General features: G+C 40.3%; 1 protein-coding gene across 1 annotated transcript in view; it reads left to right on the top strand.

Annotated features, from left to right (window-relative positions):
* Positions 1-23581, top strand: part of GALNT18 (polypeptide N-acetylgalactosaminyltransferase 18) — a 271487-nt gene that overhangs the window by 132704 nt on the left and 115202 nt on the right. The window contains exons 2-3 of the mRNA XM_035119072.3: positions 5387-5579; positions 13980-14146. Coding sequence (XP_034974963.3) covers positions 5387-5579; positions 13980-14146 — 360 coding nt within the window. The remainder of the gene's footprint in view (positions 1-5386; positions 5580-13979; positions 14147-23581) is intronic.

Raw genomic sequence — 23581 nt, 5'->3', positions numbered from 1 at the left:
TAGACCAAACAGGAAAGGAGGAGGAGTAGCTTTATATGTTAGGGATATGTATACCTGTGAAGAGATCCAGGAATTAAAACTTCAAAGCCAAATTGAGAGTATCTGGGTCAAAATTAAGGGAGAGAAAAACAACAGTGATCTCATTGTGGGAGTTTACTATAGATCCCCAAGCCAAACTGAGGACACAGATGATGCCTTCCTGGAACAGATGGCCAAGCATTCCAAAGGAAGTGAGATAGTAGTAATGGGGGATTTCAACTATCCTGATATTTGTTGGATGTCAAACTCAGCCAAGAGCATAAGGTCGAACAGATTCCTCACTGGCCTTGCAGACAACTTCATTGTCCAGAAAGTGGGAGAAGCAACAAGAGGATCAGCCATTTTAGATCTGGTCCTAACCAATAGTGATGACTTGGTTAGTGGGGTAGAAGTGGCAGGATCATTAGGTGGGAGTGACCATGCTCTTCTGGAGTTTATTATCCAGCGGAAAGGAGCAACCAAGCATTCTAAGGTCCAAATTCTAGACTTTAAGAAAGCCGACTTCAGAAAACTTAGGGAAACGCTGGGTGAAATCCCATGGACAGTAATACTAAAAGGGAAGGGAGTTCATGATGGTTGGGAGTTTGTTAAAAGGGAGATATTAAAAGCACAACTTCAGGCAATACCAATGAGACGGAAACATGGAAGGTGCCTAAAGAAGCCAGGCTGGCTATCTAAAGAACTTTTGACTGAGTTAAGATTTAAAAGGGATATGTACAAAAAATGGAAAAGGGGGGAAATCTCCAGAGAGGAATTCAAACATATAGCCAGCACGTGTAGAGACAAAGTCAGAAAAGCTAAAGCACAGAATGAACTCAGGCTCGCTAGAGAGGTTAAAAGCAACAAAAAGGGCTTTTATGGGTATGTCCGTAGCAAAAGGAAAAACAAGGAAACAGTGGGGTCACTCAGAGGAGAAGATGGTGAAATGCAAACAGGGGACAGAGAAAGGGCAGAACTCCTCAATGCCTTCTTTGCCTCAGTCTTCTCCAAGAAAGAAAACAACGCCCGACCTGAAGAATATGGAGCAGATGATTCAGCAGGGGAAACACAGCCCAGAATAAGTAAGGAGGTAGTACAAGAATACTTGGCTAGTTTAGATGTATTCAAGTCTCCAGGGCCAGATGAACTACATCCAAGAGTATTAAAAGAACTGGCAGAGGTGATTTCAGAACCACTGGCAATAATCTTTGAAAATTCCTGGAGAACAGGCGAAGTTCCAGCAGACTGGAGGAGGGCAAATGTTGTCCCTATTTTCAAAAAGGGGAAAAGAGAGGACCCAAACAATTACCGCCCAGTCAGCCTGACATCAATACCAGGAAAGATTCTAGAGCAGATCATTAAGCAAACAGTCTGTGAGCACCTAGAAAGAAACTCTGTGATCACTAAAAGTCAGCATGGGTTCCTGAAAAATAAGTCATGTCAGACTAATCTGATCTCATTTTTTGACAGAATTACAAGCCTGGTAGATGAAGGGAACGCTGTGGATGTAGCCTATCTTGATTTCAGCAAGGCCTTTGACAAGGTGCCCCATGATATTCTTGTAAAGAAGCTGGTAAAATGTGGGCTAGACAATGCTACCATTCAGTGGATTTGTAACTGGCTTACTGACCGAACCCAAAGGGTGCTCATCAATGGCTCCTCCTCATCCTGGAGAGTAGTGACTAGTGGGGTGCCACAGGGTTCTGTCTTGGGCCCAGTCTTGTTCAACATCTTTATCAATGACTTGGATGATGGGCTTGAGGGCATCCTGAGCAAGTTTGCAGATGACACCAAATTGGGAGGGGTGGCTAACACCCCAGAGGACAGGATCACACTTCAGAATGACCTTAACAGATTAGACAACTGGGCCAAAGCAAACAAGATGAATTTTAACAAGGAGAAATGTAAAGTACTACACTTGGGCAAAAAAAATGAAAGGCACAAATACAGGATGGGAGACACCTGGCTTGAGAGCAGTACATGTGAAAAGGATCTAGGAGTCTTGGTAGACCACAAACTTGACATGAGTCAGCAGTGTGATGCAGCAGCTAAAAAAGCCAATGCAATTCTGGGCTGCATCAATAGGAGTATAGCATCTAGATCAAGGGAAGTAATAGTACCACTGTATTCTGCTCTGGTCAGACCTCACCTGGAGTACTGTGTCCAGTTCTGGGCACCACAGTTCAAGAAGGATACTGATAAGCTGGAACGTGTCCAGAAGAGGGCAACCAAAATGGTCAAAGGCCTGGAAACGATGCCTTATGAGGAACGGCTTAGAGAGCTGGGTATGTTTAGCCTGGAGAAGAGAAGGTTAAGGGGTGATATGATAACCATGTTCAAATATATAAAAGGATGTCATATAGAGGAGGGAGAAAGGTTGTTTTCTGCTGCTCCAGAGAAGCGGACACGGAGCAACGGATTCAAACTACAAGAAAGAAAATTCCACCTAAACATTAGGAAGAACTTCCTGACAGTAAGAGCTGTTCGGCAGTGGAATTTGCTGCCAAGGAGTGTGGTGGAGTCTCCTTCTTTGGAGGTCTTTAAGCAGAGGCTTGACAGCCATCTGTCAGGAATGCTTTGATGGTGTTTCCTGCTTGGCAGGGGGTTGGACTGGATGGCCCTTGTGGTCTCTTCCAACTCTATGATTCTATGATTCTATGAAAGTTGTGGATTATAAAGAATTTAAATGGTCCAGATTAAAAACATGCCAAGTGCCTGTGTATGTGGGGAAGATCATTGTGTTTGAGCTTCAGTTTACAGACTTTAAGCTTCATCCTGTGTACTGTTCTGAATCTGTACAGCTGGGGAGATGCATTTATTTTATGGAAATATTTCTCCACATTTTTGTATTTTACATCCAGAGAAGCTGCTTGCAGGATGCTAAACTGTATTATATTATGTCAAATACCATTCAAGGTCTTGGAGGTTCTTGTAATAAATTATGAGGAAGGGCTCGACTTGTGAAATGTCAAGTCACAGTAAAGTGTTGAATCTGAATAACGTCTCATTGATTATCCATGACCTGACACGCTGTCTAGCAGCTTTTGCATTTCAAAAACCTCTTTGTTTTCTGAATATACCAGCCATTTTTGGTTACTCACACACAGAGGGCAGGGGAACACATTTCCCCTTCTTCTTCCTTTTAAAGGAATACAAGCCAATCTGACTGAAAGTCATTGTGAGTATTGGAGGGAAGTAATGTATTTTGGGGAGCACAGATCTTTGAACTGTAGCATGTGCTGGGTTTCTATTCATAGAGCCTGTACCCGTCCCATATATTGTTCTATATTTGGAATAATATGCTATATTAATGTATTAGATTCTATGGGCTTCTGCCCAGTCATAGGTCTTTCGTCAGAATTTACATACCAGGGGAAGCAGCAGAGAGAAACTTTGTACCTGTTATTACTTGCCGGATAATATCATCCATTTGACTTCCCTTTTTTTTTTGTTTCATCAGAGTGATATGTACCATAGTGCCTAATATTCATTGCAAGTTGATAGATATCCCTAAAATATAAAGGCCTCAGCTGACATAGATGTTTCTGAATACTTTATTATGTTTTCTTGCTTGTTACCTCAAGAAAGATAACTATTCACTTTGATATCTAAAATCCTTATTCACTTTCATATGAATAAAATGAGGCGGGGTTTCATCCTCAGATTGCCAGATATTGATTCTAGGTGTTTTGGTGGTGGCTACTGATTTATGAAGGTTAAACCACAGAGCCTAGGGCTTGCCAATCAAAAGATGGGCAGTTCGAATCCCCGCGACGGTGTGAGCTCCCGTTGCTCGGTCCCAGCTCCTGCCAACCTAGCAGTTCAAAAGCATCTCAAAGTGCAAGTAGATAAATAGGTACTGCTACAGCAGGAAGGTAAATGGCGTTTCCGTGTGCTGCTCCGGTTCACCAGAAGCAGCTTTGTCATGCTGGCCACATGACCTGGAAGCTGTACGCCGGCTCCCTCGGCCAATAACGCGAGATGAGCGCCGCAACCCCAGAGTCGGTCACAACTGGACCTAGTGGTCAGGGGTCCCTTTACTGATTTATGAGATTTTTTTTTAAAAAAAATATCCCACTTTAATCTGATGTATGAGTAACACTGTCTTAGCAAAGATTGAGTTTACTCTTACTATATGTACTACCAGAGCTGTAGCTAGGTGATCTTGCGGCCCCTAAGCCATGGACAAATTAGCTCAGGGGTCAGCAAACTTTTTCAGCAGGGGGCCGGTCTATCATCCCTCAGACCTTGTGGAGGGGCCGGACTATATTTTGAAAAAAAAAAATAACACAGAGATGCATTTTAAATAAAAGGACACATTCTACTCATGTAAAAACACCAGGCAGGCCCCACAAAGAACCCAGAGATACATTTTAAATAAAAGGACACATTCTATTCATGTACAAACATGCTGATTCCTGGAACGTCCGTGGGCCGGATTGAGAAGGCGATTGGGCCGCATCCGGCCCCCGGGCCTTAGTTTGTGAACCCTTAGTTTGTAGACCCTGAATTAGCTCTTCTTTCTGCCTCTCCTCCAACTCACCCTCTATTTAAAACCACTTCTAATGAGGCAATAATCAATGTTTATATTTATGGGCATATATTTATGGCCCACCTCACCCCCCAAGCTATGGGTAAAGTGCAAAGTAAATAAAATAAAGGCACAAGTAAAGCATCTTATTAACTGCTTAGTACACAAGATATGGACTGCTTCATTTAAATGTTACACCTTTCAGTCGAGCTACAAACATCTTTTTTAAAAGTCAGGAAAATTAATTTAAATAACCAATATTTCACAACAACATTTAGAACCCACTGAATCAGTAAAAGCTGCAAGTGCCAATAGATCTGCAGTGTGAAAACATGGTTGCCAGCTTTGCAGGCGTTTGCGGCTGTTCAATTTTTTAGGATTGAAGTTCCAATGCTTTGCACACTGAATAATCTGGCCACATGTTAAACCTGGCAGTGTTTTGGACCACCTGTGCCATAATTTGGCTATTGGTAAAGACTGATCAGATAGCAGATTGACTTTGTGTAGTAAGATACATATCTTTCTGGAGTAAAGATATTGGGCTCATTGAATGTTTGCTACCTGTTTATGAAAGCTTTTATACAGCCAGCCTGGGCCAGGCTTGTGTTTAGCCAAGTCTGGCTTGCCAACAGATTGACTTCAGTCCCAAAGGCGCACTCCTCCATTGTCTCCTGAGACAGACGGATGCCAACCAGGTTTGATCTTGTGAAATATTACAGTAGCATTGTGAAAACTTATAAATTTGCCCCAAACCTGAATATTACCTTGTATAAATAAAAGTTCTAAATTGCATTGTTGTTGTTGTTGAAAAAAATCATATATATTATTGTTTTACAGAAGCACCTCTGAAACCAGAAGAAAATCCTGCAGAAGCTTTCACTGATTCATCCCTCTTTGCTCACTGGGGTCAGGATCTGAGCCCCGAGAACAGACGTATTGCCCTTAAACAATTCCAGTATTATGGCTACAATGCTTACCTGAGTGATCGTCTCCCCTTGGATAGACCATTGCCTGACTTTAGACCCAATGGGTAAGGAATACCTTCTGGTGGACATAATGCATGTTGTCTTCGGAACATTTTTAATTGTAAATTAGTCAATTTTTGAAAACTTGAAAAGATATAATCTGGCCCAGATCAAGCACTTTCAAGAACAGTAGATTTTAACAGATGAATTAAGAATGCACTTATCTTCCATCAAGAAAAATTCAAGTGGTTTAATGTTGGCTAAGTCATGCCCATGGTCTTCAGATTTCTTATCCCAATAATTGTCGATAAAGGAAGGCATATTTCACATAATTAAATCAACACCACCTGGAACTTCATTTTTAAAACACTCTAGATGGGAGAGAAATGAAGAAGTAAACTGCAAGTGATACTTTGTTTGTTGCAATAACATCAAAGATTAGAAAAAGGGGTGTTGTATGTGTTAGCAGACTTTGCAGCTTGGATGAATTATATTGAACTAATCACAGTTTCTGGAGTTCAAAGGCTTTATTCATGCAGGGACTATTTATAGGATGAGTAGAGATAAGAAAGAAAAAGTAGAAATTTTGTCTGTAAGGAACAACAAACAAAATGACCCAGCTTTTAGGTTGGAGTTAACTTAGACAGAGAAGTTTACAAACAAGTGCTGGCTAGGTTAATAGATAAACAGTGCCCTTGTGTGGTTTAAAGCAACACATAAATTAACTAGGAACTTAGGAGAAGGAAATGTATTTGCTTTCCTCCAACAGTATGCTATGTTTAGTTTTGTAAGAAGAACAGTCAGTATCAGTATTGAGTGAATTCTGTGGAATTCAAACAATGTGCCCTTGCAGTTCTCATGACTCCTTCTGAAGATACCATCAGTATCTCTCATACTTGCAAACCAAAGTAGAGTGCATTTCCATATTTCTCCTATGGGCCAGAGTAGCAGATCTTCTTTCCTGTGAGGGGAATTATATAAATGGAGTGTCCCCCTGGCCCCAGAAAAGCAATTTTCTCTTGATCTCTGTTTATAAGAAGAAGTAATGGGGGCACTTCTCTCAAATATTCCAAAAAGAAGCTATTCAGAGATTTTTAAGTTAATAATGCCACTTTTATTTTTGACCAGAGGCTAGAACCCTTCTTATTCAAATCCATTCTACGTATGAGTTTAAAATTATTGTACGGATAATGTGACTAGAAATGTGACTGCTCTTCACTGTAAAAACTTGTTCATCATAGCAGCTTAAGGATCCAGTATATCAAATGCTACTGTTGAATGAGCATGAACCTTATTCACGGAAAGGAACATTGCTTTATTCAACAGCCATGCTGGGCAAGTCGTGGTGGTGTGTCAGATCTCAAAGCAATACAGGACCCTCTCTATGTGTGTGTTGGAATGGATGCAAAGACAAGTCAGTATATCTGAACTAATCTTCTAATTTCAGTCTATTTAACAGCAAAATTATGAACAATCTGCATTCTTGTTTAAATTGTAAATTAATTTAGGGAAAAGTTTCTAGAGTTAACAAGACATTTCTGCCAGAATATCAGCCTGTCTGTTTCTATTTTCCCTATTACTCCCCAAGGATTCCATTTTAATTTTTTATAGCTTTAAGTATAAAAATTTTAAAGCGTGTGTGAGAGAGACTCAACATTATTGCAGCTAAGAACAAATTATTACAGTTGGGATTTTTTTTAAAAAAAAGTTGGCTGCAGTTTTCATAGTCATATAAACTTGAGTTAACTTAGTGGATGTGCTGTCTAGTGAAGAACTACTGTATATCCCAATCCAGGAAGGACAGCCTAGCAGTCTTCCATAGTTTTCTTCTTGTGGTTCGAAAACTTGGTTGCAAAAGATGCTCTGAATACAATTTTACCGCTGGATTGTGATCACTTGTGTAGCACCCAACACAGATCTTCCCTGCTCTCAGGCGGAGAAGCTGAGGAGCAATGCTTTAAGGAGTGCCCTCGCTCCCACTGGGTTAGGCATTTCAGGGTGCCACGTTGCCAATTGGCTCCCCCCAGGGGAGAAGCCAAGTGGCAACAGTTTGAGGAGGTGCTCTGTCTCCCCCCAAGAGCTGGGGCACAGCCTCCATGGAAGTGGCAGGGCATGGAGTTCAGTGACAGCAAAAGTGGTGGTTGGTGGGAAGCGGCAGAAGCGGGGGCAGGAGACAGCAATTTCCATTTTTGCCTGTCTTACAAACTGATTCATCAAACACATTGTTAGTTTTGGGATATTTGTCAGACTGCTTGGCTAGAACCAAACTATTCTTCCTGAAAAATGTATTGGCAGGTTTCTTTTCAAAACAAGCTTGTATTTTCTTCTATACCCCTCCTGCTGGCCTATGTGATATAGACCCATAATGTATTGTTCGCAAGAGGTTGAGATGAATTATCTCTCTTATTTCATGCAGATCTACAATGAGAGATAGTCATAGTATAGATACAGCTCTTTCTCCCCCTGTGTTTCTTAGTCTACTTTTATGGTTCAAGGATGCCTTTGACAAACTGTTTACTGCCTGACCTGTGCGCGCCCCCCCCCCCCAATCTGTTATCTAGTACTGTACTATACTCAGTGAGTAAGGCAAACTGTTGACAGTGCCTGAGCTTCAGTACACTTGACAATATCTTGAAGAAATGCCAGCCTATTTCTGTTTATGAAATGGGATGTCAGCTTGACTGTGTACTATTTCAAGTATTGCAGCTCCATATAAGGAGCACATTGTGTAAAAAATTGCAAATCATCTAGTCTTCATCCTGAAGAAAATGTGGCTAACTGTTAGTTTAATAAGGACAACCCAGAATCTACATTGGACCGGATGCACAATTATTCTTTCACTCCAGCTAGATGCAGACTCCCCGCCGCCCCTGGTCCAGTTCCCTACAGTTGCCTGTGAAGCAGAGATAACATTCTTTACTAATGGAAAGCAGGGGGAAATGGGTGATGGGAATGGAAAAGAGTGAGCAGAGTATATGGTAGATTCCCAGGGAGGATGCATTCAATAAAGGGGCCAGCAAACAGCCACAGAAACATGGTTCTCAACTATGATTACCTTTGCATTGGAAATGCAATGCAATATTGAATGAAAGCTCATCGGCAAGGCAAACTAAAATTGTTCTCTGCTCCTCTTGGGCTTGCTATAAGTACCTGTTAGCTAGAATAGTATCCAGGAGGCTCTGACTTTTATCCTTGCTCAGAAAATCAAAACTCTGTGCCCAGCAAGCCAACATACGTGAAATGAATGTATTTAAATGAATAGGAACATAGGAAGCCACCATATACCAAATCAGACCATTGGTCCATAGCACTCATCATTGTCCACAATGACTAGAAAAGCTTTTCCAGGATGTTTTAAGTAGGGCTCCTTCTCACCCTTTCCTGGAGATGCTCTGCCGCTGAGCTCTGGTTCTTCATCTTGCAAATGAAGCAAAATTTGCTCTATAGCCTTTCTGTTTGCTAAGAATCCCACACTTGTTGTAGTGCAGGTCCAGCATCAGTAGTATAATATCTAATCTCTCATGTAAATATGTGTTAGAGATAAAATGGGGGGGTGTCTATTAGAAAAATGGATATGTGTATGTGTGTGTGTGTGTGTGTGTGTGTGTGTACTCCAATACTGTGGAAGGTAGAACACACAGCCTTCAAGAACTTTGTTTTGTTTTAAACAAATGATCTTCATATACCGGTAAGAAACAGGATATCATTTATGCTCTGCAATTAATAATAATAATAATAATAATAATAATAATAATTTCATTTCCATACCGCTTTATATTTTTAAGAAAAAATATCAAAGTGGTTTACAAAGCATTAAAATATCAAATAAAACAAACCAGAATAAAATATTACTGAATAAAGTCACATGTAAGGTATACATTCAAAGCAACATAATTAACAGGAAACTAAAATATTATCTTAAAAATCACAAATGCAGCCTAGGATACAAAGGTATATGGGTGGGTATAATCTCAGTGTCATGGGCTTGAGCCCCACGTTGTGCAAAAGATTCCTGCATGGCAAGGGATTTATTTTCCTCCTCTTCCCTCTCAAGTCAAAGAGTGCTCCTGTAACTTCAGTAGTAGATTGTAGATAGAAAATGAGTTTATTAGGATGGACGAAAAATGTTTTATGTAAGCTGGCCTGTAGTCTTTCTAATAACAAGGTTTCAGAAATCAGAGAACCATAAAATTAGGGGGAAAGCATAGAAGAGTGTCTCATTCTACCTTCGTCTATAGACAAATTGTCTTCACTTAAACAATTCCATATCGAAGCCTATCCAATTTCCTTTTTAAAAACACAGGGGAAGGAAATTGTACAACTACCCTGGGTATCGTATTTTATTATCACCCATTTTATTTGGAAAGAAGCAATTTTTGTATTTTCAACCTTAACTTGCTTCTCCACGACTTATTTCTTTCTCTCCATCTTACAATGACCCTGCTACATCATTCACCCCCTACTTTACAGCGTCCTTTCAAATATTTTAAGCTGCTGTCATGTTTGCTCATAATATTCTGTCAAAGCTACATGCTCCCAGTTCCTTACAGCATATATCAGATATTACCTTTGTCCATCTTCTCTGAAATTTTGAGCTTCTTATATCTTTCTAAAAATGCATTATAAAATGGACATAATCCAGTTTAGTGGAGGATTAAACTGTCTTCAGTAGACAAGTATACCTATTCTTACACACAGTATTTCTCTCTCCCCCCCCCCCCCATGGAGTTTACTTCACACAACTTCCGCAAACATATGGAAGGGTCTTGTATGTACAGAAGTAGGCTTCTGTTAATATATTTCCAACTAGATGGGGATTTGTGACATAAATGGTGACTACACAAAAGGGGTTGCTTTGTTGTTACTCTGTATGTTCCCAGAGGGACCCAGGTGGCGCTGTGGTTAAACCACTGAGCCTAGGACTTGCTGATTAGAAGGTCGGCGGTTCAAATCCCTGTGACGGGGTGAGCTCCTGTTGCTTGGTCCCAGCTCCTGCCAACCTAGCAGTTTGAAAGCACATCAAAATGCAAGTAGATAAATAGGAACCGCTACAGCGGGAAGGTAAACAGCGTTTCCATGTGCTGCTCTGGTTTGCCAGAAGCGGCTTTGTCATGCTGGCCACATGGCCTAGAAGCTATACGCCAGCTCCCTCGGCCAAAAATGCGAGATGAGCGCGCAACCCCAGAGTCGGTCACGACTGGACCTAATGGTCAGGGGTCCCTTTACCTTTACCTTTATGTTCCCTTATTCCCTTTGCATGTGAGGGGAGGAGTTATCAATCTTCCGTTTGTTCATAGGAACAAATAGAGGTTGTTGTTTTTTTGCTGTGACCTATCAGATTCTGCTTTGTTGAAGTGGCTTGTTCACAAAGTGGTTTGGACGAATTGCTGTTTGTTGAGCTCAGATACAGCAACAAACTATAGTTTGCGGTTACATCTAATCTAGTCTATGTCATTTGCTTAAGGTAGCAGCTATGGGCATTATGAGTCTTGCTTTTTAAGAAAATGGCTGCACTTAGAGCACGGAGTGGGATGTTTGGAAAGAAAAAGATGTATGGTTATTTGTTTGTTAGGTTTCTTTCTTTTTGGACTGTATATTACACACATTAGCTACAATCTTGCCTGCATGTACATGTTTTTTTTAGAAAACCTGTTGAAAATCTAGCTGTTTAGAAAGCCCAAAGTGCATTTTAAGAATAATGAATGATTTACCCTTCTGTAGCATTGTATCTTCATCTTAGAACTAACACACACACACACACACAGATGCAGAATTTAGATGACCATATCTTGACATACTGTAGAAATTGGAGTTCTTAGTGAAGTCCAGAAATAAACAGTAAATTGCAAGAACTCGGGCCAGGAGGAAGATGAATTTCAAGTAAGTCTTCAAAAGGTTTTATTTATGTAATGATGAATTCAAATAGGAATCAATCCCAGTATGATAGTGAGGCAAATAAACGTAAATTCCAGTGAAAAAATCCCAGGACAAGGCCCTGTTTCGACAATTCTTCATCAGCAATGTTTTAATGGTCAAAGTGTACCAAGTACGGTATGTTTGCCTCAATCTTGACTTAAGCAACTGAGTTTTGCTCATACATGAATTCCCTGGCTCCTCCCTTCATGATGTGAACAATAAAGCCAGGAAGCTTCGAATTAATAATAGTTTCAGTATTTGAAAGCATGATTTAATATCCTGGCTTGCTGCTAAGCTGGTAACCAGAGTTTCTTAGTTTAGCGAAAACAGGAAACAACGATCAGGTAGAGACTTCTGGTTTAATCACATCTCATGCAAAGGGAGGAGTAAAGATTCTGTATGTGTGCACAAAACGCTCATATCTTGGCTTATTAAGAGGAGATTTGATTGTTGAAATCAGGCCACTGTGATTTATTGTCAGTAAACAAACCAGGATAATAAAGCTGCCGGGGGGGGGGGGGGAGAGAGATGTGGAGATGAAACGGGTGAGAGGTGAGTGTTTGGTCCCAAAGACTTGTATGTATATCCACACCCAAACATAAACTTACCTACTTTAGAATTACGGAGGGTGCCTGCCTACACACTCATAAAAGGTCAATATTTTCCCCACATGAACCTTCAATAAGTTCTTCCTTCCTTCATATAGATCAATAAAACTGAGTTTATTGAGGCCGTAAACTCCCAGTTTCTTTGATCATATAATTTCTTCACAGTGAGAACATTCTTGTCCTCAACCTTCAAGGAAGAATGTTAACATTTAAGCGACAAAAATTAATTTTGATGGTTTAATGTTTCTTCTTCTGGGTTCTACTTTATTAAAGACAATAAGAATTCACCAAGCTGTAATTAAATCTATACTGCAGAAGTTTAAATGGCCAAGAACTCATTATTACTCAGACCTTTTACCTTAGGAACCAGCCTGCACTTGTTTGGTGCTTTCTATTTTTTCTCCTTTTAGAATAATTTGGTCTTTTTAATAATCGGAACATTATACTTACAAATATTGCTTTTTATATGACTGTATTGACACATTGAGTCAAATTAAATTCCTATTCCTTAGCTACTAGGGATAAAAAGGTCAGTTAATTTTGATTCTCTCAGTTTCTCCCCCCCCCCCAATGTTTCTGCAGCAATTTGCATTTTTTTAAAGCCGACCTTCAAAATTCACCAGCATTTTAATGCAGATTTATCCCAATAAACACACTTGTATGCAGTTTTAACTAATGTACACATTTTTGCAAACGATTTCTCCCAATAGAATGCATTTTTTGGTATGTTATTTTAATGAATATACGGTATTCATTTTAATGCATGCTTTCTCCTAATACATGCATTTGTAAGTGTTGCTTGATTGGAGAAGTTGCATTGCAAAATTCAAACAAGTGCAAATTTCCAAGGATGACAATGTTGTGGTTCTCATGTTGTTTTGGAAAGTGTCAATTAGTTAAATTCACCTTTAAATGCAACCTGATTTAATTCCTTCCCCATTCCTATTACCGTAGTTATTAAGCTATATGTGATCTGGTTATCTTATCTGATTCATGGAATGTTATGCACGAGTATACAAATATTAAAATTAAACAAATCGATAATATAATATTCATGCAACATTAAGCTCCTTGCAGAGAATTAAACATTAATAAAGGGAGTATTTACACAGCAGTAGTTGCTTTCCTATTGGCTTCATTGAATAGCATTGACAGTTTTTGCAGCATGTTGAACTGTTATAGAAGGAAGTATTTAAATCACAGTAATTTATCCCAAGTTTAAGTTATTGTAATGTAATGCTGATAGTTCCTTCAGTGCTCAACTAAAAAAACCTGTAGATATGAAGAAATCATATATCCAGTAACACCTAATCCCTCGTACTCAGGTAATTTCACAAGCTTGTTAACTCACTGTACTTTGCCACCAATATAATGGAGACATTCTATCATAAAGATTTGAAACATAGCGCTGCAATCGATTGCTGGGCTCTCTGTGTTTTGATGGCTATCAGTACTTTACTTCTGGTTCCAGACTGTAATGGATATGTTGGCCAAAGGAATGTCTGCTTTCCATGGGACTTATTCCCAGCCTCTCAAGTAAATATGCATATGTCAATGTAACATATAATTGAGGGCCAAATTAGTTGGAATTCATGTAATTAGCAATCACATAGGTTTTTTTTTAAGACAACTATATCTTTGTCTATATTATATGTGTCTGTCTAAGATGACCATTCCTGTGTCCCTCTATCAAATGTCAAAGAATATGCTCACTCAAGGAATTCGGTGGATAGCTGTCTCTCCATATGTTGAACTGAATTTTTCTAAGTAGCAAATTTGCAACAAGACTTCAGAAATTCCATGTAATTCAAATGCAAATAATGCAAATAATGAAAAAATAAAGGCCATGACCAAGGACTGTATCAAGCAGAAGGGATGAACTTATGGGTTCTACATTTCATTTGAGAAATTGACAGTGCATTCTTTTTCTTTGTTTCAAAGGTGCAAGAATCTCACATTTCCAGACAGTCTTCCTGAGGTCAGCATTGTTTTCATATTTGTGAATGAAGCTCTCTCAGTGATTCTGCGTTCCATTCATTCTGCTATTGACAGGACTCCTGCTCATTTGCTGAAAGAGATTATTTTAGTTGATGACAACAGTAATAATGGTGAGTAGCATGCACCAAAGGGATGAGGTCTTACCCTGTATTCAGTTGCAATCTTTATGCTTGATTATAATGTGGCCATTCTGTTTTGCACGAAAAACTCCCAATGGCAAGAATGGAGAACCATCAAAACCAGAGGATGGGCATCTTTTTGAAATATTTAAAGACTTTTCTATGTTGCTTTGTGGCTAGAAGGCAAAGCTGGCAAAGTTTTAGGAAGACTTCTGGGACTTCCTTATATTCATTCATTTCTATTAATTTCATATCATACTGTTTTTAAGAAACAAATATCAAAGTGGTTTACAACACATTAGAATATCAAGTAAAACAATCCAGAATAAAATGTTCCTGGAGAAAATCAAATACAAAGTATACATTCAAAGCAACATAATTAACAAGAAACTAAAATATTCGTAATATTTTACGAAGGAGGTCAGCTACAGAATGCACGTTTAACTTAGCAAAGTTTTTTAAAATTTTTTTTAAACATTTGGATATATTAAAATTTTGAAAATGCATAAATAGAAATAAAAAAACTATTTCAATGGAAAACCTTACTAAAGGAAGTCAGGTATAAAATGCACATTTAAAACAGCACAATTAACAAGAGAATAAAATATTATCATAAACATAGAACACATCTGCTGCTGCTATTGCTGTCAGTCTTGCCAATGGTGGTTCATGGAGGTTGGTGGTTGGGGAAGCTCAGGCTCAATAACCTGGGTCTGCACTAAGAGACAACCAAGATGGTCTCTGGCCTTTTCAGTAGCCTCAGCTTTTGTCAGTCAGGGCTCTGCCCCCCAGGTCAGGTGGAAAAAAGCCTGTAATGTCTTCCAGGACTCACAGCCAAAATGGTTAAGACTTTGTTATTTATCCAGGAATTTTAATTTGTATAATCCCTCAGCCTGCATGGTGGTTTTAGCTGCTGTCTTTTATTATGTTTGCTAATGCTAGTGTTTAATTGTTTTGCATTATGTTTTAATTTATTTATTATCTATATCATTGCACAGTGCCCTGGAATCTGTTTTCTATGAAGGGTTGTATATAACTGCTATAAGTAAGGAAATAGCTTAGTTCCGGCATTGCTGCAATTTGTACATGCAGATTGCATATGTTTCCTTTGGTGAAATCATCTTAACACAGCTAAGAATCAATTCTAATTGGATTGTAAAGCCATTTGCACCACTAGAACTGGTATATAAGTATGTAATAACTCTTGTTTTAATAATATGTAATGGCCCTTGTTTTAATAAAAAGCCCTGAATTTCTTTGACTTACTGCTAGTTGGTTGAGCTGATGTTACTAGTTACCCGCTTGGCTTAACCACCAGTGCAGGAGGACATGGGTTTAGGAATTTTGAATTTTGTATTTAATTATGGAACACCAGCATTGTATTAGGGGCTATGCAAAATACAGAAATGAATCTAGCCCTCCTCATGCATTCAAATAAATGTGAGAGGCTTCCAACTGGCTTAGATGCATGGACACCAGCCCCAACCCTAGCATCCCATTGGCCATTGACCTTGCCTCTCCTTTCCTAAACTTGACAGGTTGAACATGAAGATCTACAGGGAGATGCTAATTGCATTTAGTTGAACTCTATTAGAATAACCCACTTATTTGAGAGCCCTGTGCAAACCAGACGTTCTGATTGGAAGGAAGGATTATAAAACACATTCAGCTGAACACGATTAGAATCTCCCTGCAAACCTTCACCCTCAACCCATGTAAGTTGAAAGAGGAGGAACAGGTCCACTGTCCATTGGAACCAAGGCTGGCATCTGCTCTCCCTGCCCAGTTGGAGCTCTAACAGGTTTTTTGAGTATCTGAAGAGGGCAACAGCCTCTGGGCAAGGGGCTTTTATGTAATAAGGGCTGTGCAGTAATGGATGTGACAGTATGAGAATAATTTTGAGGACTTTTAGTGAACTGCTCCATGACATGCACTTGGCTACTCTTTGGCTTAACAACCATGGGCTTTTAAGAACAGCTGCCTTCTCATTGTAGCCACCATGGGTAAAGAAATTTTTGATGCTGGTAGGAGCATAGTTTCAGGCAAGGGTTATTTGGGATTGGGTGTGTGCATGTATGTGCTGGTTACTGAAAAGCTATGTGTATCCTTTTGGTCCTGTTGCCTTGGCTACCAACATGTATCAGTCAGATGCACCAATGTTGTCAACCACACCTTTGCATCTTTCAGCCTGGGGTCCCTCACATCACGTATTAAATTTCAAGCCAGCCTCACAATGAACCATACTTATTTTGATAGATCAACTGGAACCCACAATGTTCATATTGGATCAGATTTTTTTCTGCTCTAAGGAGCTCACTGCAGACAGCTTACTTTCTAGCCTGCCCTTCTATATAACTGTTGCATGACCCCTGCTACTGCTTTTGCAGCGACCCACTCTAGAATCAGTGAGGTGCATCGGATTTGGGTTTTAAAAAAAGAAAAGGAGATGTAGTGGAATTAAAATGAAATAAGCGTCCTGTGCCATGCTTTTCTGCTTGCTGCTATTTTCTGTATGCCAAGAAAATATTAAAACTCAAGACACTAGCAAATATAAGAGCTGAATCTAAATCCACAACCACTGGAAAGTGCTATATTTCACCAAGCCTTTGCCAAACGTTCCTTAAAACACCATCAGAGGGTAGGATGGGAAGGTTATTTGCTTTCATCCATTTATCCAACAACACAGGACAGAGAATTGGGAGCATTGACAAATTATCAGATATACCAAAAGAAGAAAGCTGGTAATGAATTAAGGAAGGTTACAGAGTGCTTTATTTGCTCCAATGATGTGTCTAGTCTAGTATAAATCTTCTGCATGGCAAGTACCTTAACATGTAGGCAGATTTTGGGGGTCATTGATAACTGCTCAAATGGTACATATTTGCAATTGCAATCATGAACTGATAACACTTCGTAATTCCATCAAGATGGTCTCAGCTGACAATGGAAAATATCAATGATTCATTTAATCTTGTTTAGCATGTACCAGATTTCCAGAGATGAATACTCTTAAGTTATACCATAACTATGAATATGTTTTTACTTATATATTGTTGTTGTTTAGTCGTCTAGTCGTGTCCGACTCTTCGTGACCCCATGGACCATAGCACGCCAGGCACTCCTGTCTTGCACTGCCTCCCACAGTTTGGTCAAACTCATGTTGGTAGCTTCGAGAACACTGTCCAACCATCTCGTCCTCTGTCGTCCCCTTCTCCTAGTGCCCTCAATCTTTCCCAGCATCAGGGTCTTTTCCAGGGAGTCTTCTCTTCTCATGAGGTGGCCAAAGTATTGGAGCTTCAGCTTCACGATTTGTCCTTCCAGTGAGTACTCAGGGCTGATTTCCTTCAGAATGGATAGGTTTGATCTTCTTGCAGTTTATGGGACTCTCAAACGTCTCCTCCAGCACCATAATTCAAAAGCATCAATTCTTCGGCGATCAGCCTTCTTTATGGTCCAGCTCTCACTTCCATACATCACTACTGGGAAAACCATAGCTTTAACTATACGGACCTTTGTAGGCAAGGTGATGTCTCTGCTTTTTAAGATGCTGTCTAGTTTTGTCATTGCTTTTCTCCCAAGAAGCAGGCGGCTTTTAATTTTGTGACTGCTGTGACCATCTGCAGTGATCAAGGAGCCCAAGAAAGTAAAATCTCTCACTGCCTCCATATATATATATATATCTGTGTGTGTGTGTGTGTGTGTGTGTGTGTGTACTATATATACCATATATATGTGTGTGTGTATGTGTGTGTGTGTGTGTGTGTGTGTGTGTGTATATATATATATATATATATATATATATATATATATATATATATTGCCAAGCAAAGTGCACTCCTTGGTAACCATTCTTCTTCAGCGTTCCACTCTATCAGTGGTCCATTTCCAATCTATTGTCCTCTGTTACCCTTTTCCTTTCAGAGAGTCCCTGCCTGTCTTAAAGGGACCCCTGACCATTAGGTCCAGTCGTGACCAACTCTGGGGTTGCAGCGCTCATCTCGCGTTATTGGCCGAGGGAGCCAGTGTACAACGTCCAGGTCATGTGGCCAGCATGACAAAGCTGCTTCTGGCGAACCAGAGCAGCACACGGAAACGCTGTTTACCTTCCCGCCGGAGCGGTACCTATTTATCTACTTGCACTTGACGTGCTTTTGAACTGCTAGGTTGGCAGGAGCTGGGACCAAGCAACAGGAGCTCACCCTGTCTCGGCGATTTGAACTGCCGACGTTCTGATCAGCAAGCCCTAGGCTCAGTGGTTTAACCCACAGCGCCACCCGTGTCCCTCCTGCCTGTCTTAGGTGAGCCTTAAAAAGGATAAGGGTTATAATGTATTAAAGGCACCAATTTCAAAACAATTTCTCTACTCTCTAAGGCTGCTGTATTTGTTTTATAATTAAGTTTTGAAAATTAGGCAAATGGAAAGTTAATCCAGCAGATAATATTTGGCAATGCATTGAAGATGTCGTCATGGCTTGCACGTTTTTAGGACTAAAGAGGGTCTCCTTAACTTTAAACGGCAATTCAGTGCCACAGGGTATTTTATTGCCTTAATCTTGAACTAAGTACAAATGCTGATCCTCCTTTATCCAAATCCATGGGTTATCCTAATCCTTTATTTAGTCCATGTTCATTTGTTTCAGTCTTGTTTGGACCAGACTACATGTGACACTAAATGAGCTTAAAGTTGAGCGAACCTTCCCCCTCCCCCACTCAGGTGTGAGTTTAACCCTTTCCCTCTGCCCTGCTCCCAATGAATTGCTAGGTTGGCAGCGCGAGTAAATAAATAGGTCCCACTGCAGCAGGAAGGTAAACGGCATTTCCATGTGCTCTGCCTGCAATCAGGGTGTCCCGTTGCGCCAGAAGCGGTTTAGTCCAGCAGGCCACATGACTCGGAAAGCTGTCTGTGGACAAACGCCGGCTCCCTCGGCCTGAAAGCGGAGATGAGCACCACACCCCATAGACTATTTCGACTGGACATAACTGTCCAGGGGTCCTTTACCTTTTTACCTTTACCTTTGTTGTTGGTAATAGTTAGTGATCCCATAATTACAGTGATGATGTTTGGCAATTGGCATTATTTAATGTTTGGGAAATTAAAAATAACAGCGGCAACAGAATAAATTATTTCCTGTGTTTGCATTGCTAGCCATTCTCCTAACAATAGCATTAGATATCAGTTGCACCAGAATTCAATCTTCTGTAAACTTTTTGGAAGTTGCAGTTGTTAAATGTTAGTTGAGGACAGAACTTACACTTTAATGATGTCTTAAGACTCAGTATAAAATGAACAGTATATGCGTCTACATATCAAATTTCTTTACATTTATCTTGAGAAATATAACCAGCAGTAGCTTATTCATGCACTTCAGCATATGTCAAGCAAATTAACTGTGATTTTTGCTAAACCCCAGTACAGTTTTTCTAAGTTTCCAATTATATTTTAGAAGCCCTCAATTAATCTCCTGCAAAGCCTTCATTCCATTTTTTTAAAAAAACACAAATGTTTGAAGTGGAAAAAACTGTGAAGATGTCACTGCATCTATGTCATTTGAACAGTATATTTTTAACACTTACAAAAGCTTGGATCTTCTCATTATTGAAGCAACTTAGAGTGCATTATGTAAGCATTTCACCTGTCAGCTTTTCCTTATGAAATTGGGTAAGCAAAATCTGAAAATTAAAAATGTTTCATCTATGTTTGAAAAGGTTTGTATACATTTTTACCCTTTAATCCCCCAGTTTTTGTACATTGTGTGTCAGAAATGAAAGTTTATGCTGGGATGCTGATAATATGACACTGTCAGTAATACCCTAGCCAATCAGGCGTATTCTTATTACCACATTAATCATAACTGATAACCCAGCTGAAAACATATCACTTGGAGATAAATCACATTGAGAGGGCTGGCTAAGACTGATTAACTAAGTACAATTCTCAAGTTTTAAACACATACAATGTAACTACTGTTTTTAGCTTTCATTTTATCATACTCCACACAGCCCACATCTAAAGTGAGATACGGGTATATTTATTCTCAACCTAACAGAACTGTTGTCAATCCAGCTCCTGAGCCTTGGGAGCAAGGGAGCTAAACTCAGAGAAGTCACAACTCAATGAACCAACATTTAGGCAGAATCACTTTGTTTACTGCTGAGGTTAGATCACACAATATACTATGGTGTATCAGGGCAGGAATGAGCCTAGCCTCCCCCCAAAAGACATGTTCCCTTTTCTCATTTCCCTCCACCATTGCTATAAATAAAAGAGCAGAAGTTTTTACTTCTGATGTTGATTAACGGCAGTTGAGCATTATGTTCAAATCTTAAACAGTGGGGTAAGCTTAACTATGTTGTTGTTGTTTAGTCGTATCCGACTCTTCGTGATCCCATGGACCATAGCACGCCAGGCACTCCTGTCTTGCACTGCCTCCCGCAGTTTGGTCAAACCCATGTTGGTAGTTTCGAGAACACTGTCCAACCATCTCGTCCTCTTTCATCCCCTTCTCCTAGTGCCCTCAATCTTTCCCAGCGTCAGGGTCTTTTCCAGGGAATCTTCTCTTCTCATGAGGTGGCCAAAGTATTGGAGCCTCAGCTTCAGGATCTGTCCTTCCAGTGAGCACTCAGGGCTGATTTCCTTCAGAATGGATAGGTTTGATCTTCTTGCAGTCCATGGGACTCTCAAGTATAAGGGATTTGATTTAGATTGTATCTTACTAGCCCAGTGGTCTTTCCTACTTTCTTCAGTTTAAGCTTTAATTTTGCTATGAGAAGCTGATGATCTGAGCCACAGTCAGCTCCAGTTCTTGCTTTTGCTGACTGTAATAATAATAATAATAATAATTAATAATTTATACCCTGCCCATCTGGCTGGGTTTCCCCAGCCACTCTGGGCGGCTTCCAACAGAAATATTAAAATACACTAATTTCTTAAAGATTAAAAGCTTCCCTAAACAGGGCTGCCTTCAGATGTCCTCTAAAAGTCTGGTAGTTATTTTTCTTTTTGACATCTGGTGGGAGGGCATTCCACAGCGCGGGTGCCACTACCGAGAAGGCCCTCTGCCTGGTTCCCTGTAACTTGGCTTCTCGCAGCAAGGGAACCGCCAGAAGGCCCTCGGCACTGGACCTCAGTGTCCGGGCAGAACGATGGAGGTGTAGACACTCCCTCAGGTATACTGGACCGAGGCTGTTTAGGGCTTTAAAGGTCAGCACCAACACTTTGAATTGTGCTTGGAAATGTACTGGGAGCCAATGCAGGTCTTTCAGGACCGGTGTTATGTTGTCTCGGCGGCTGTATAGAGCTTCTCCATCTTTGGCTGCAGAGAATATAATCACTCTGATTTTGATGCTGCCCATCTGGTGATGTCCATGTGTAGTCGTCTCTTGTGTTGTTGGAAGAGTGTTTGTGATGACCAGCTTGTTCTCTTGACAGAACTCTATTAGCCTTTGCCCTGCTTCGTTTTGAACTCCAAGGCCAAACTTGCCAGTTGTTCCTTTTATCTCTTCATTCCCTACTTTAGCATTCCAATCCCCTGTAATGAGAAGAACATCCTTTTTTGGTGTCATTTCTAGAAGGTGTTGTAAGTCTTCATAGAATTGGTCAATTTCACTTTCTTCAGCACCTGTAGTTGGTGCATAAATCTGGATTACTGTGATGTTAAAAGGCCTGCCTTAGATTCGTATCGAGATCATTCTATCATTTTTTAGATTGCATCCCAGTACAGCTTTTGCTTTGTTGACTATGAGGGCCACTCCATTTCTTCTACGGGATTCTTGCCCGCAGTAGTAGATATGATGGTCATCTGAACTGAATTCACCCATTCCTGTCCATTTTAGTTCACTGATGCCCAGGATGTCAATATTTCTTCTTGCCATCTCATTTTTGACCACATCCAGCTTACCTTCCTTCATGGTTCTTACATTCCAGGTTCCTATGCAATATTTTTCTTTACAACATCAGACTTTCCTTTCGCTTCCAGGCATATCCGCAACTGAGCGGCCTTTCAGCTTTGGCCCAGCCGCTTCATCAGCTCTGAATCTACTTGTACTTGTCCTCCGCTCTTCCTCAGTAGCATGTTGGACGCCTTCTGACCTGAGGGGCTCATCTTTCAGTGTCATAACTTTTTTATGCCTGTTGTTTTTGTCCATGGAGTTTTCTTGGCAGGGATACTGGAGTGGCTTGCCGGTTCCTGCTCCAGGTGGATCACATCTAGTCAAAACTCTCCACTATGACCTGTCCATCTTGGGTGGCCCTGCACAGCATAGCTCATAACTTCTCTAAGTTATTTAAGGCAGTGATCCATGAAGGAGAATCTTAAGTATAGTTTGTTGAAATAAACCAACCTCATAAACCACAGATTGCAGCCACATCAGATGATGTTTGGAGGGAAGGGGGTATGTAAGTGCAGTAGAAGACCAGCCTTATTCCCATCATTATAAATCATGGTTTATTGTAACACCTGAATATAGAGGCTCTCTGGAAACATTCCTCAACCCCATGTACCATAGGAGCCAATTCCTAGGGGCTGTGGGGGGCCAAAGCCCCCACAATAAAATATTTGAGGGCCCCCACAAAGTTGATGGGCATTCCCATTCAAATGGTGTGTGTGTGCACTGTATCATGTGATCAGTTATGTGGGGTGTGGCATACCTGGGTCTCCACAACATTTTATTCAAGTTGGCACCCTGGCCATGTACCTAACTTTAAAGCTGGAGCAGAGCTGAGGCTCTTACCAGCTACATGGGCTAGAGAGATATCTTACAGATTATATAGAAAGGGATTGTGCCTAAACTTAGCTTACTTGAGAAGAGAGTTTCTCTGACGAAGTTCCGAGAAATAGCTTTCGCTATTTCCTTTGCTCCAAGATTCAGAAGCTTTTCTGAGCTTTTCCCTGTAGCAGTAGCTCAAGGGATGGCATTGTTCTTTAAAACCTTTAAAAAAGGTTTTGGATAGTTTTCCACAGCTCTGTCTGAGTTATGATTAATTTCCAGGTCTAGGACAAAAAAAGAATGAAAAAAAGATGAATTTATTTAGGGCCAGTTCACCGAGAAATGGAACTGCATTTTTATAATACTGAAATTGGAAATTTTGACTTTTTCAGCTCAGCTGTGCCATTTGGCCTAATTCTTTCAATTGTTTATTGCAAATATGCTGTTTCCCATCCAGGTTTAAAACATCAACTCATGACTCCTTTCATATACAAATGCTTTTAAATATCAAGCAGATTCCAAACTCAGTCAAGGAGAGTTTGTCTATTGCTACTAACATCCCTTTAATGGAACATCTCTCACACACATGCTTTCCCCCTTCCTGTAACCATTCTGAGCAACCTCCTCTCATCTGTCTTGGACCCTGTATGGGCTTTCAATTCTTTTGGCAAAGATGCTGAAAGCCATAATTACATGATTCAGCGCGGGTGGCGCTGTGGG

Source organism: Zootoca vivipara, chromosome 1 (assembly GCF_965207765.1).
Source record: "Zootoca vivipara chromosome 1, rZooViv2.hap1.1, whole genome shotgun sequence".
NCBI classification, from domain to species: domain Eukaryota; kingdom Metazoa; phylum Chordata; class Lepidosauria; order Squamata; family Lacertidae; genus Zootoca; species Zootoca vivipara.
This window is presented reverse-complemented; position numbering and strand designations above follow the sequence as displayed.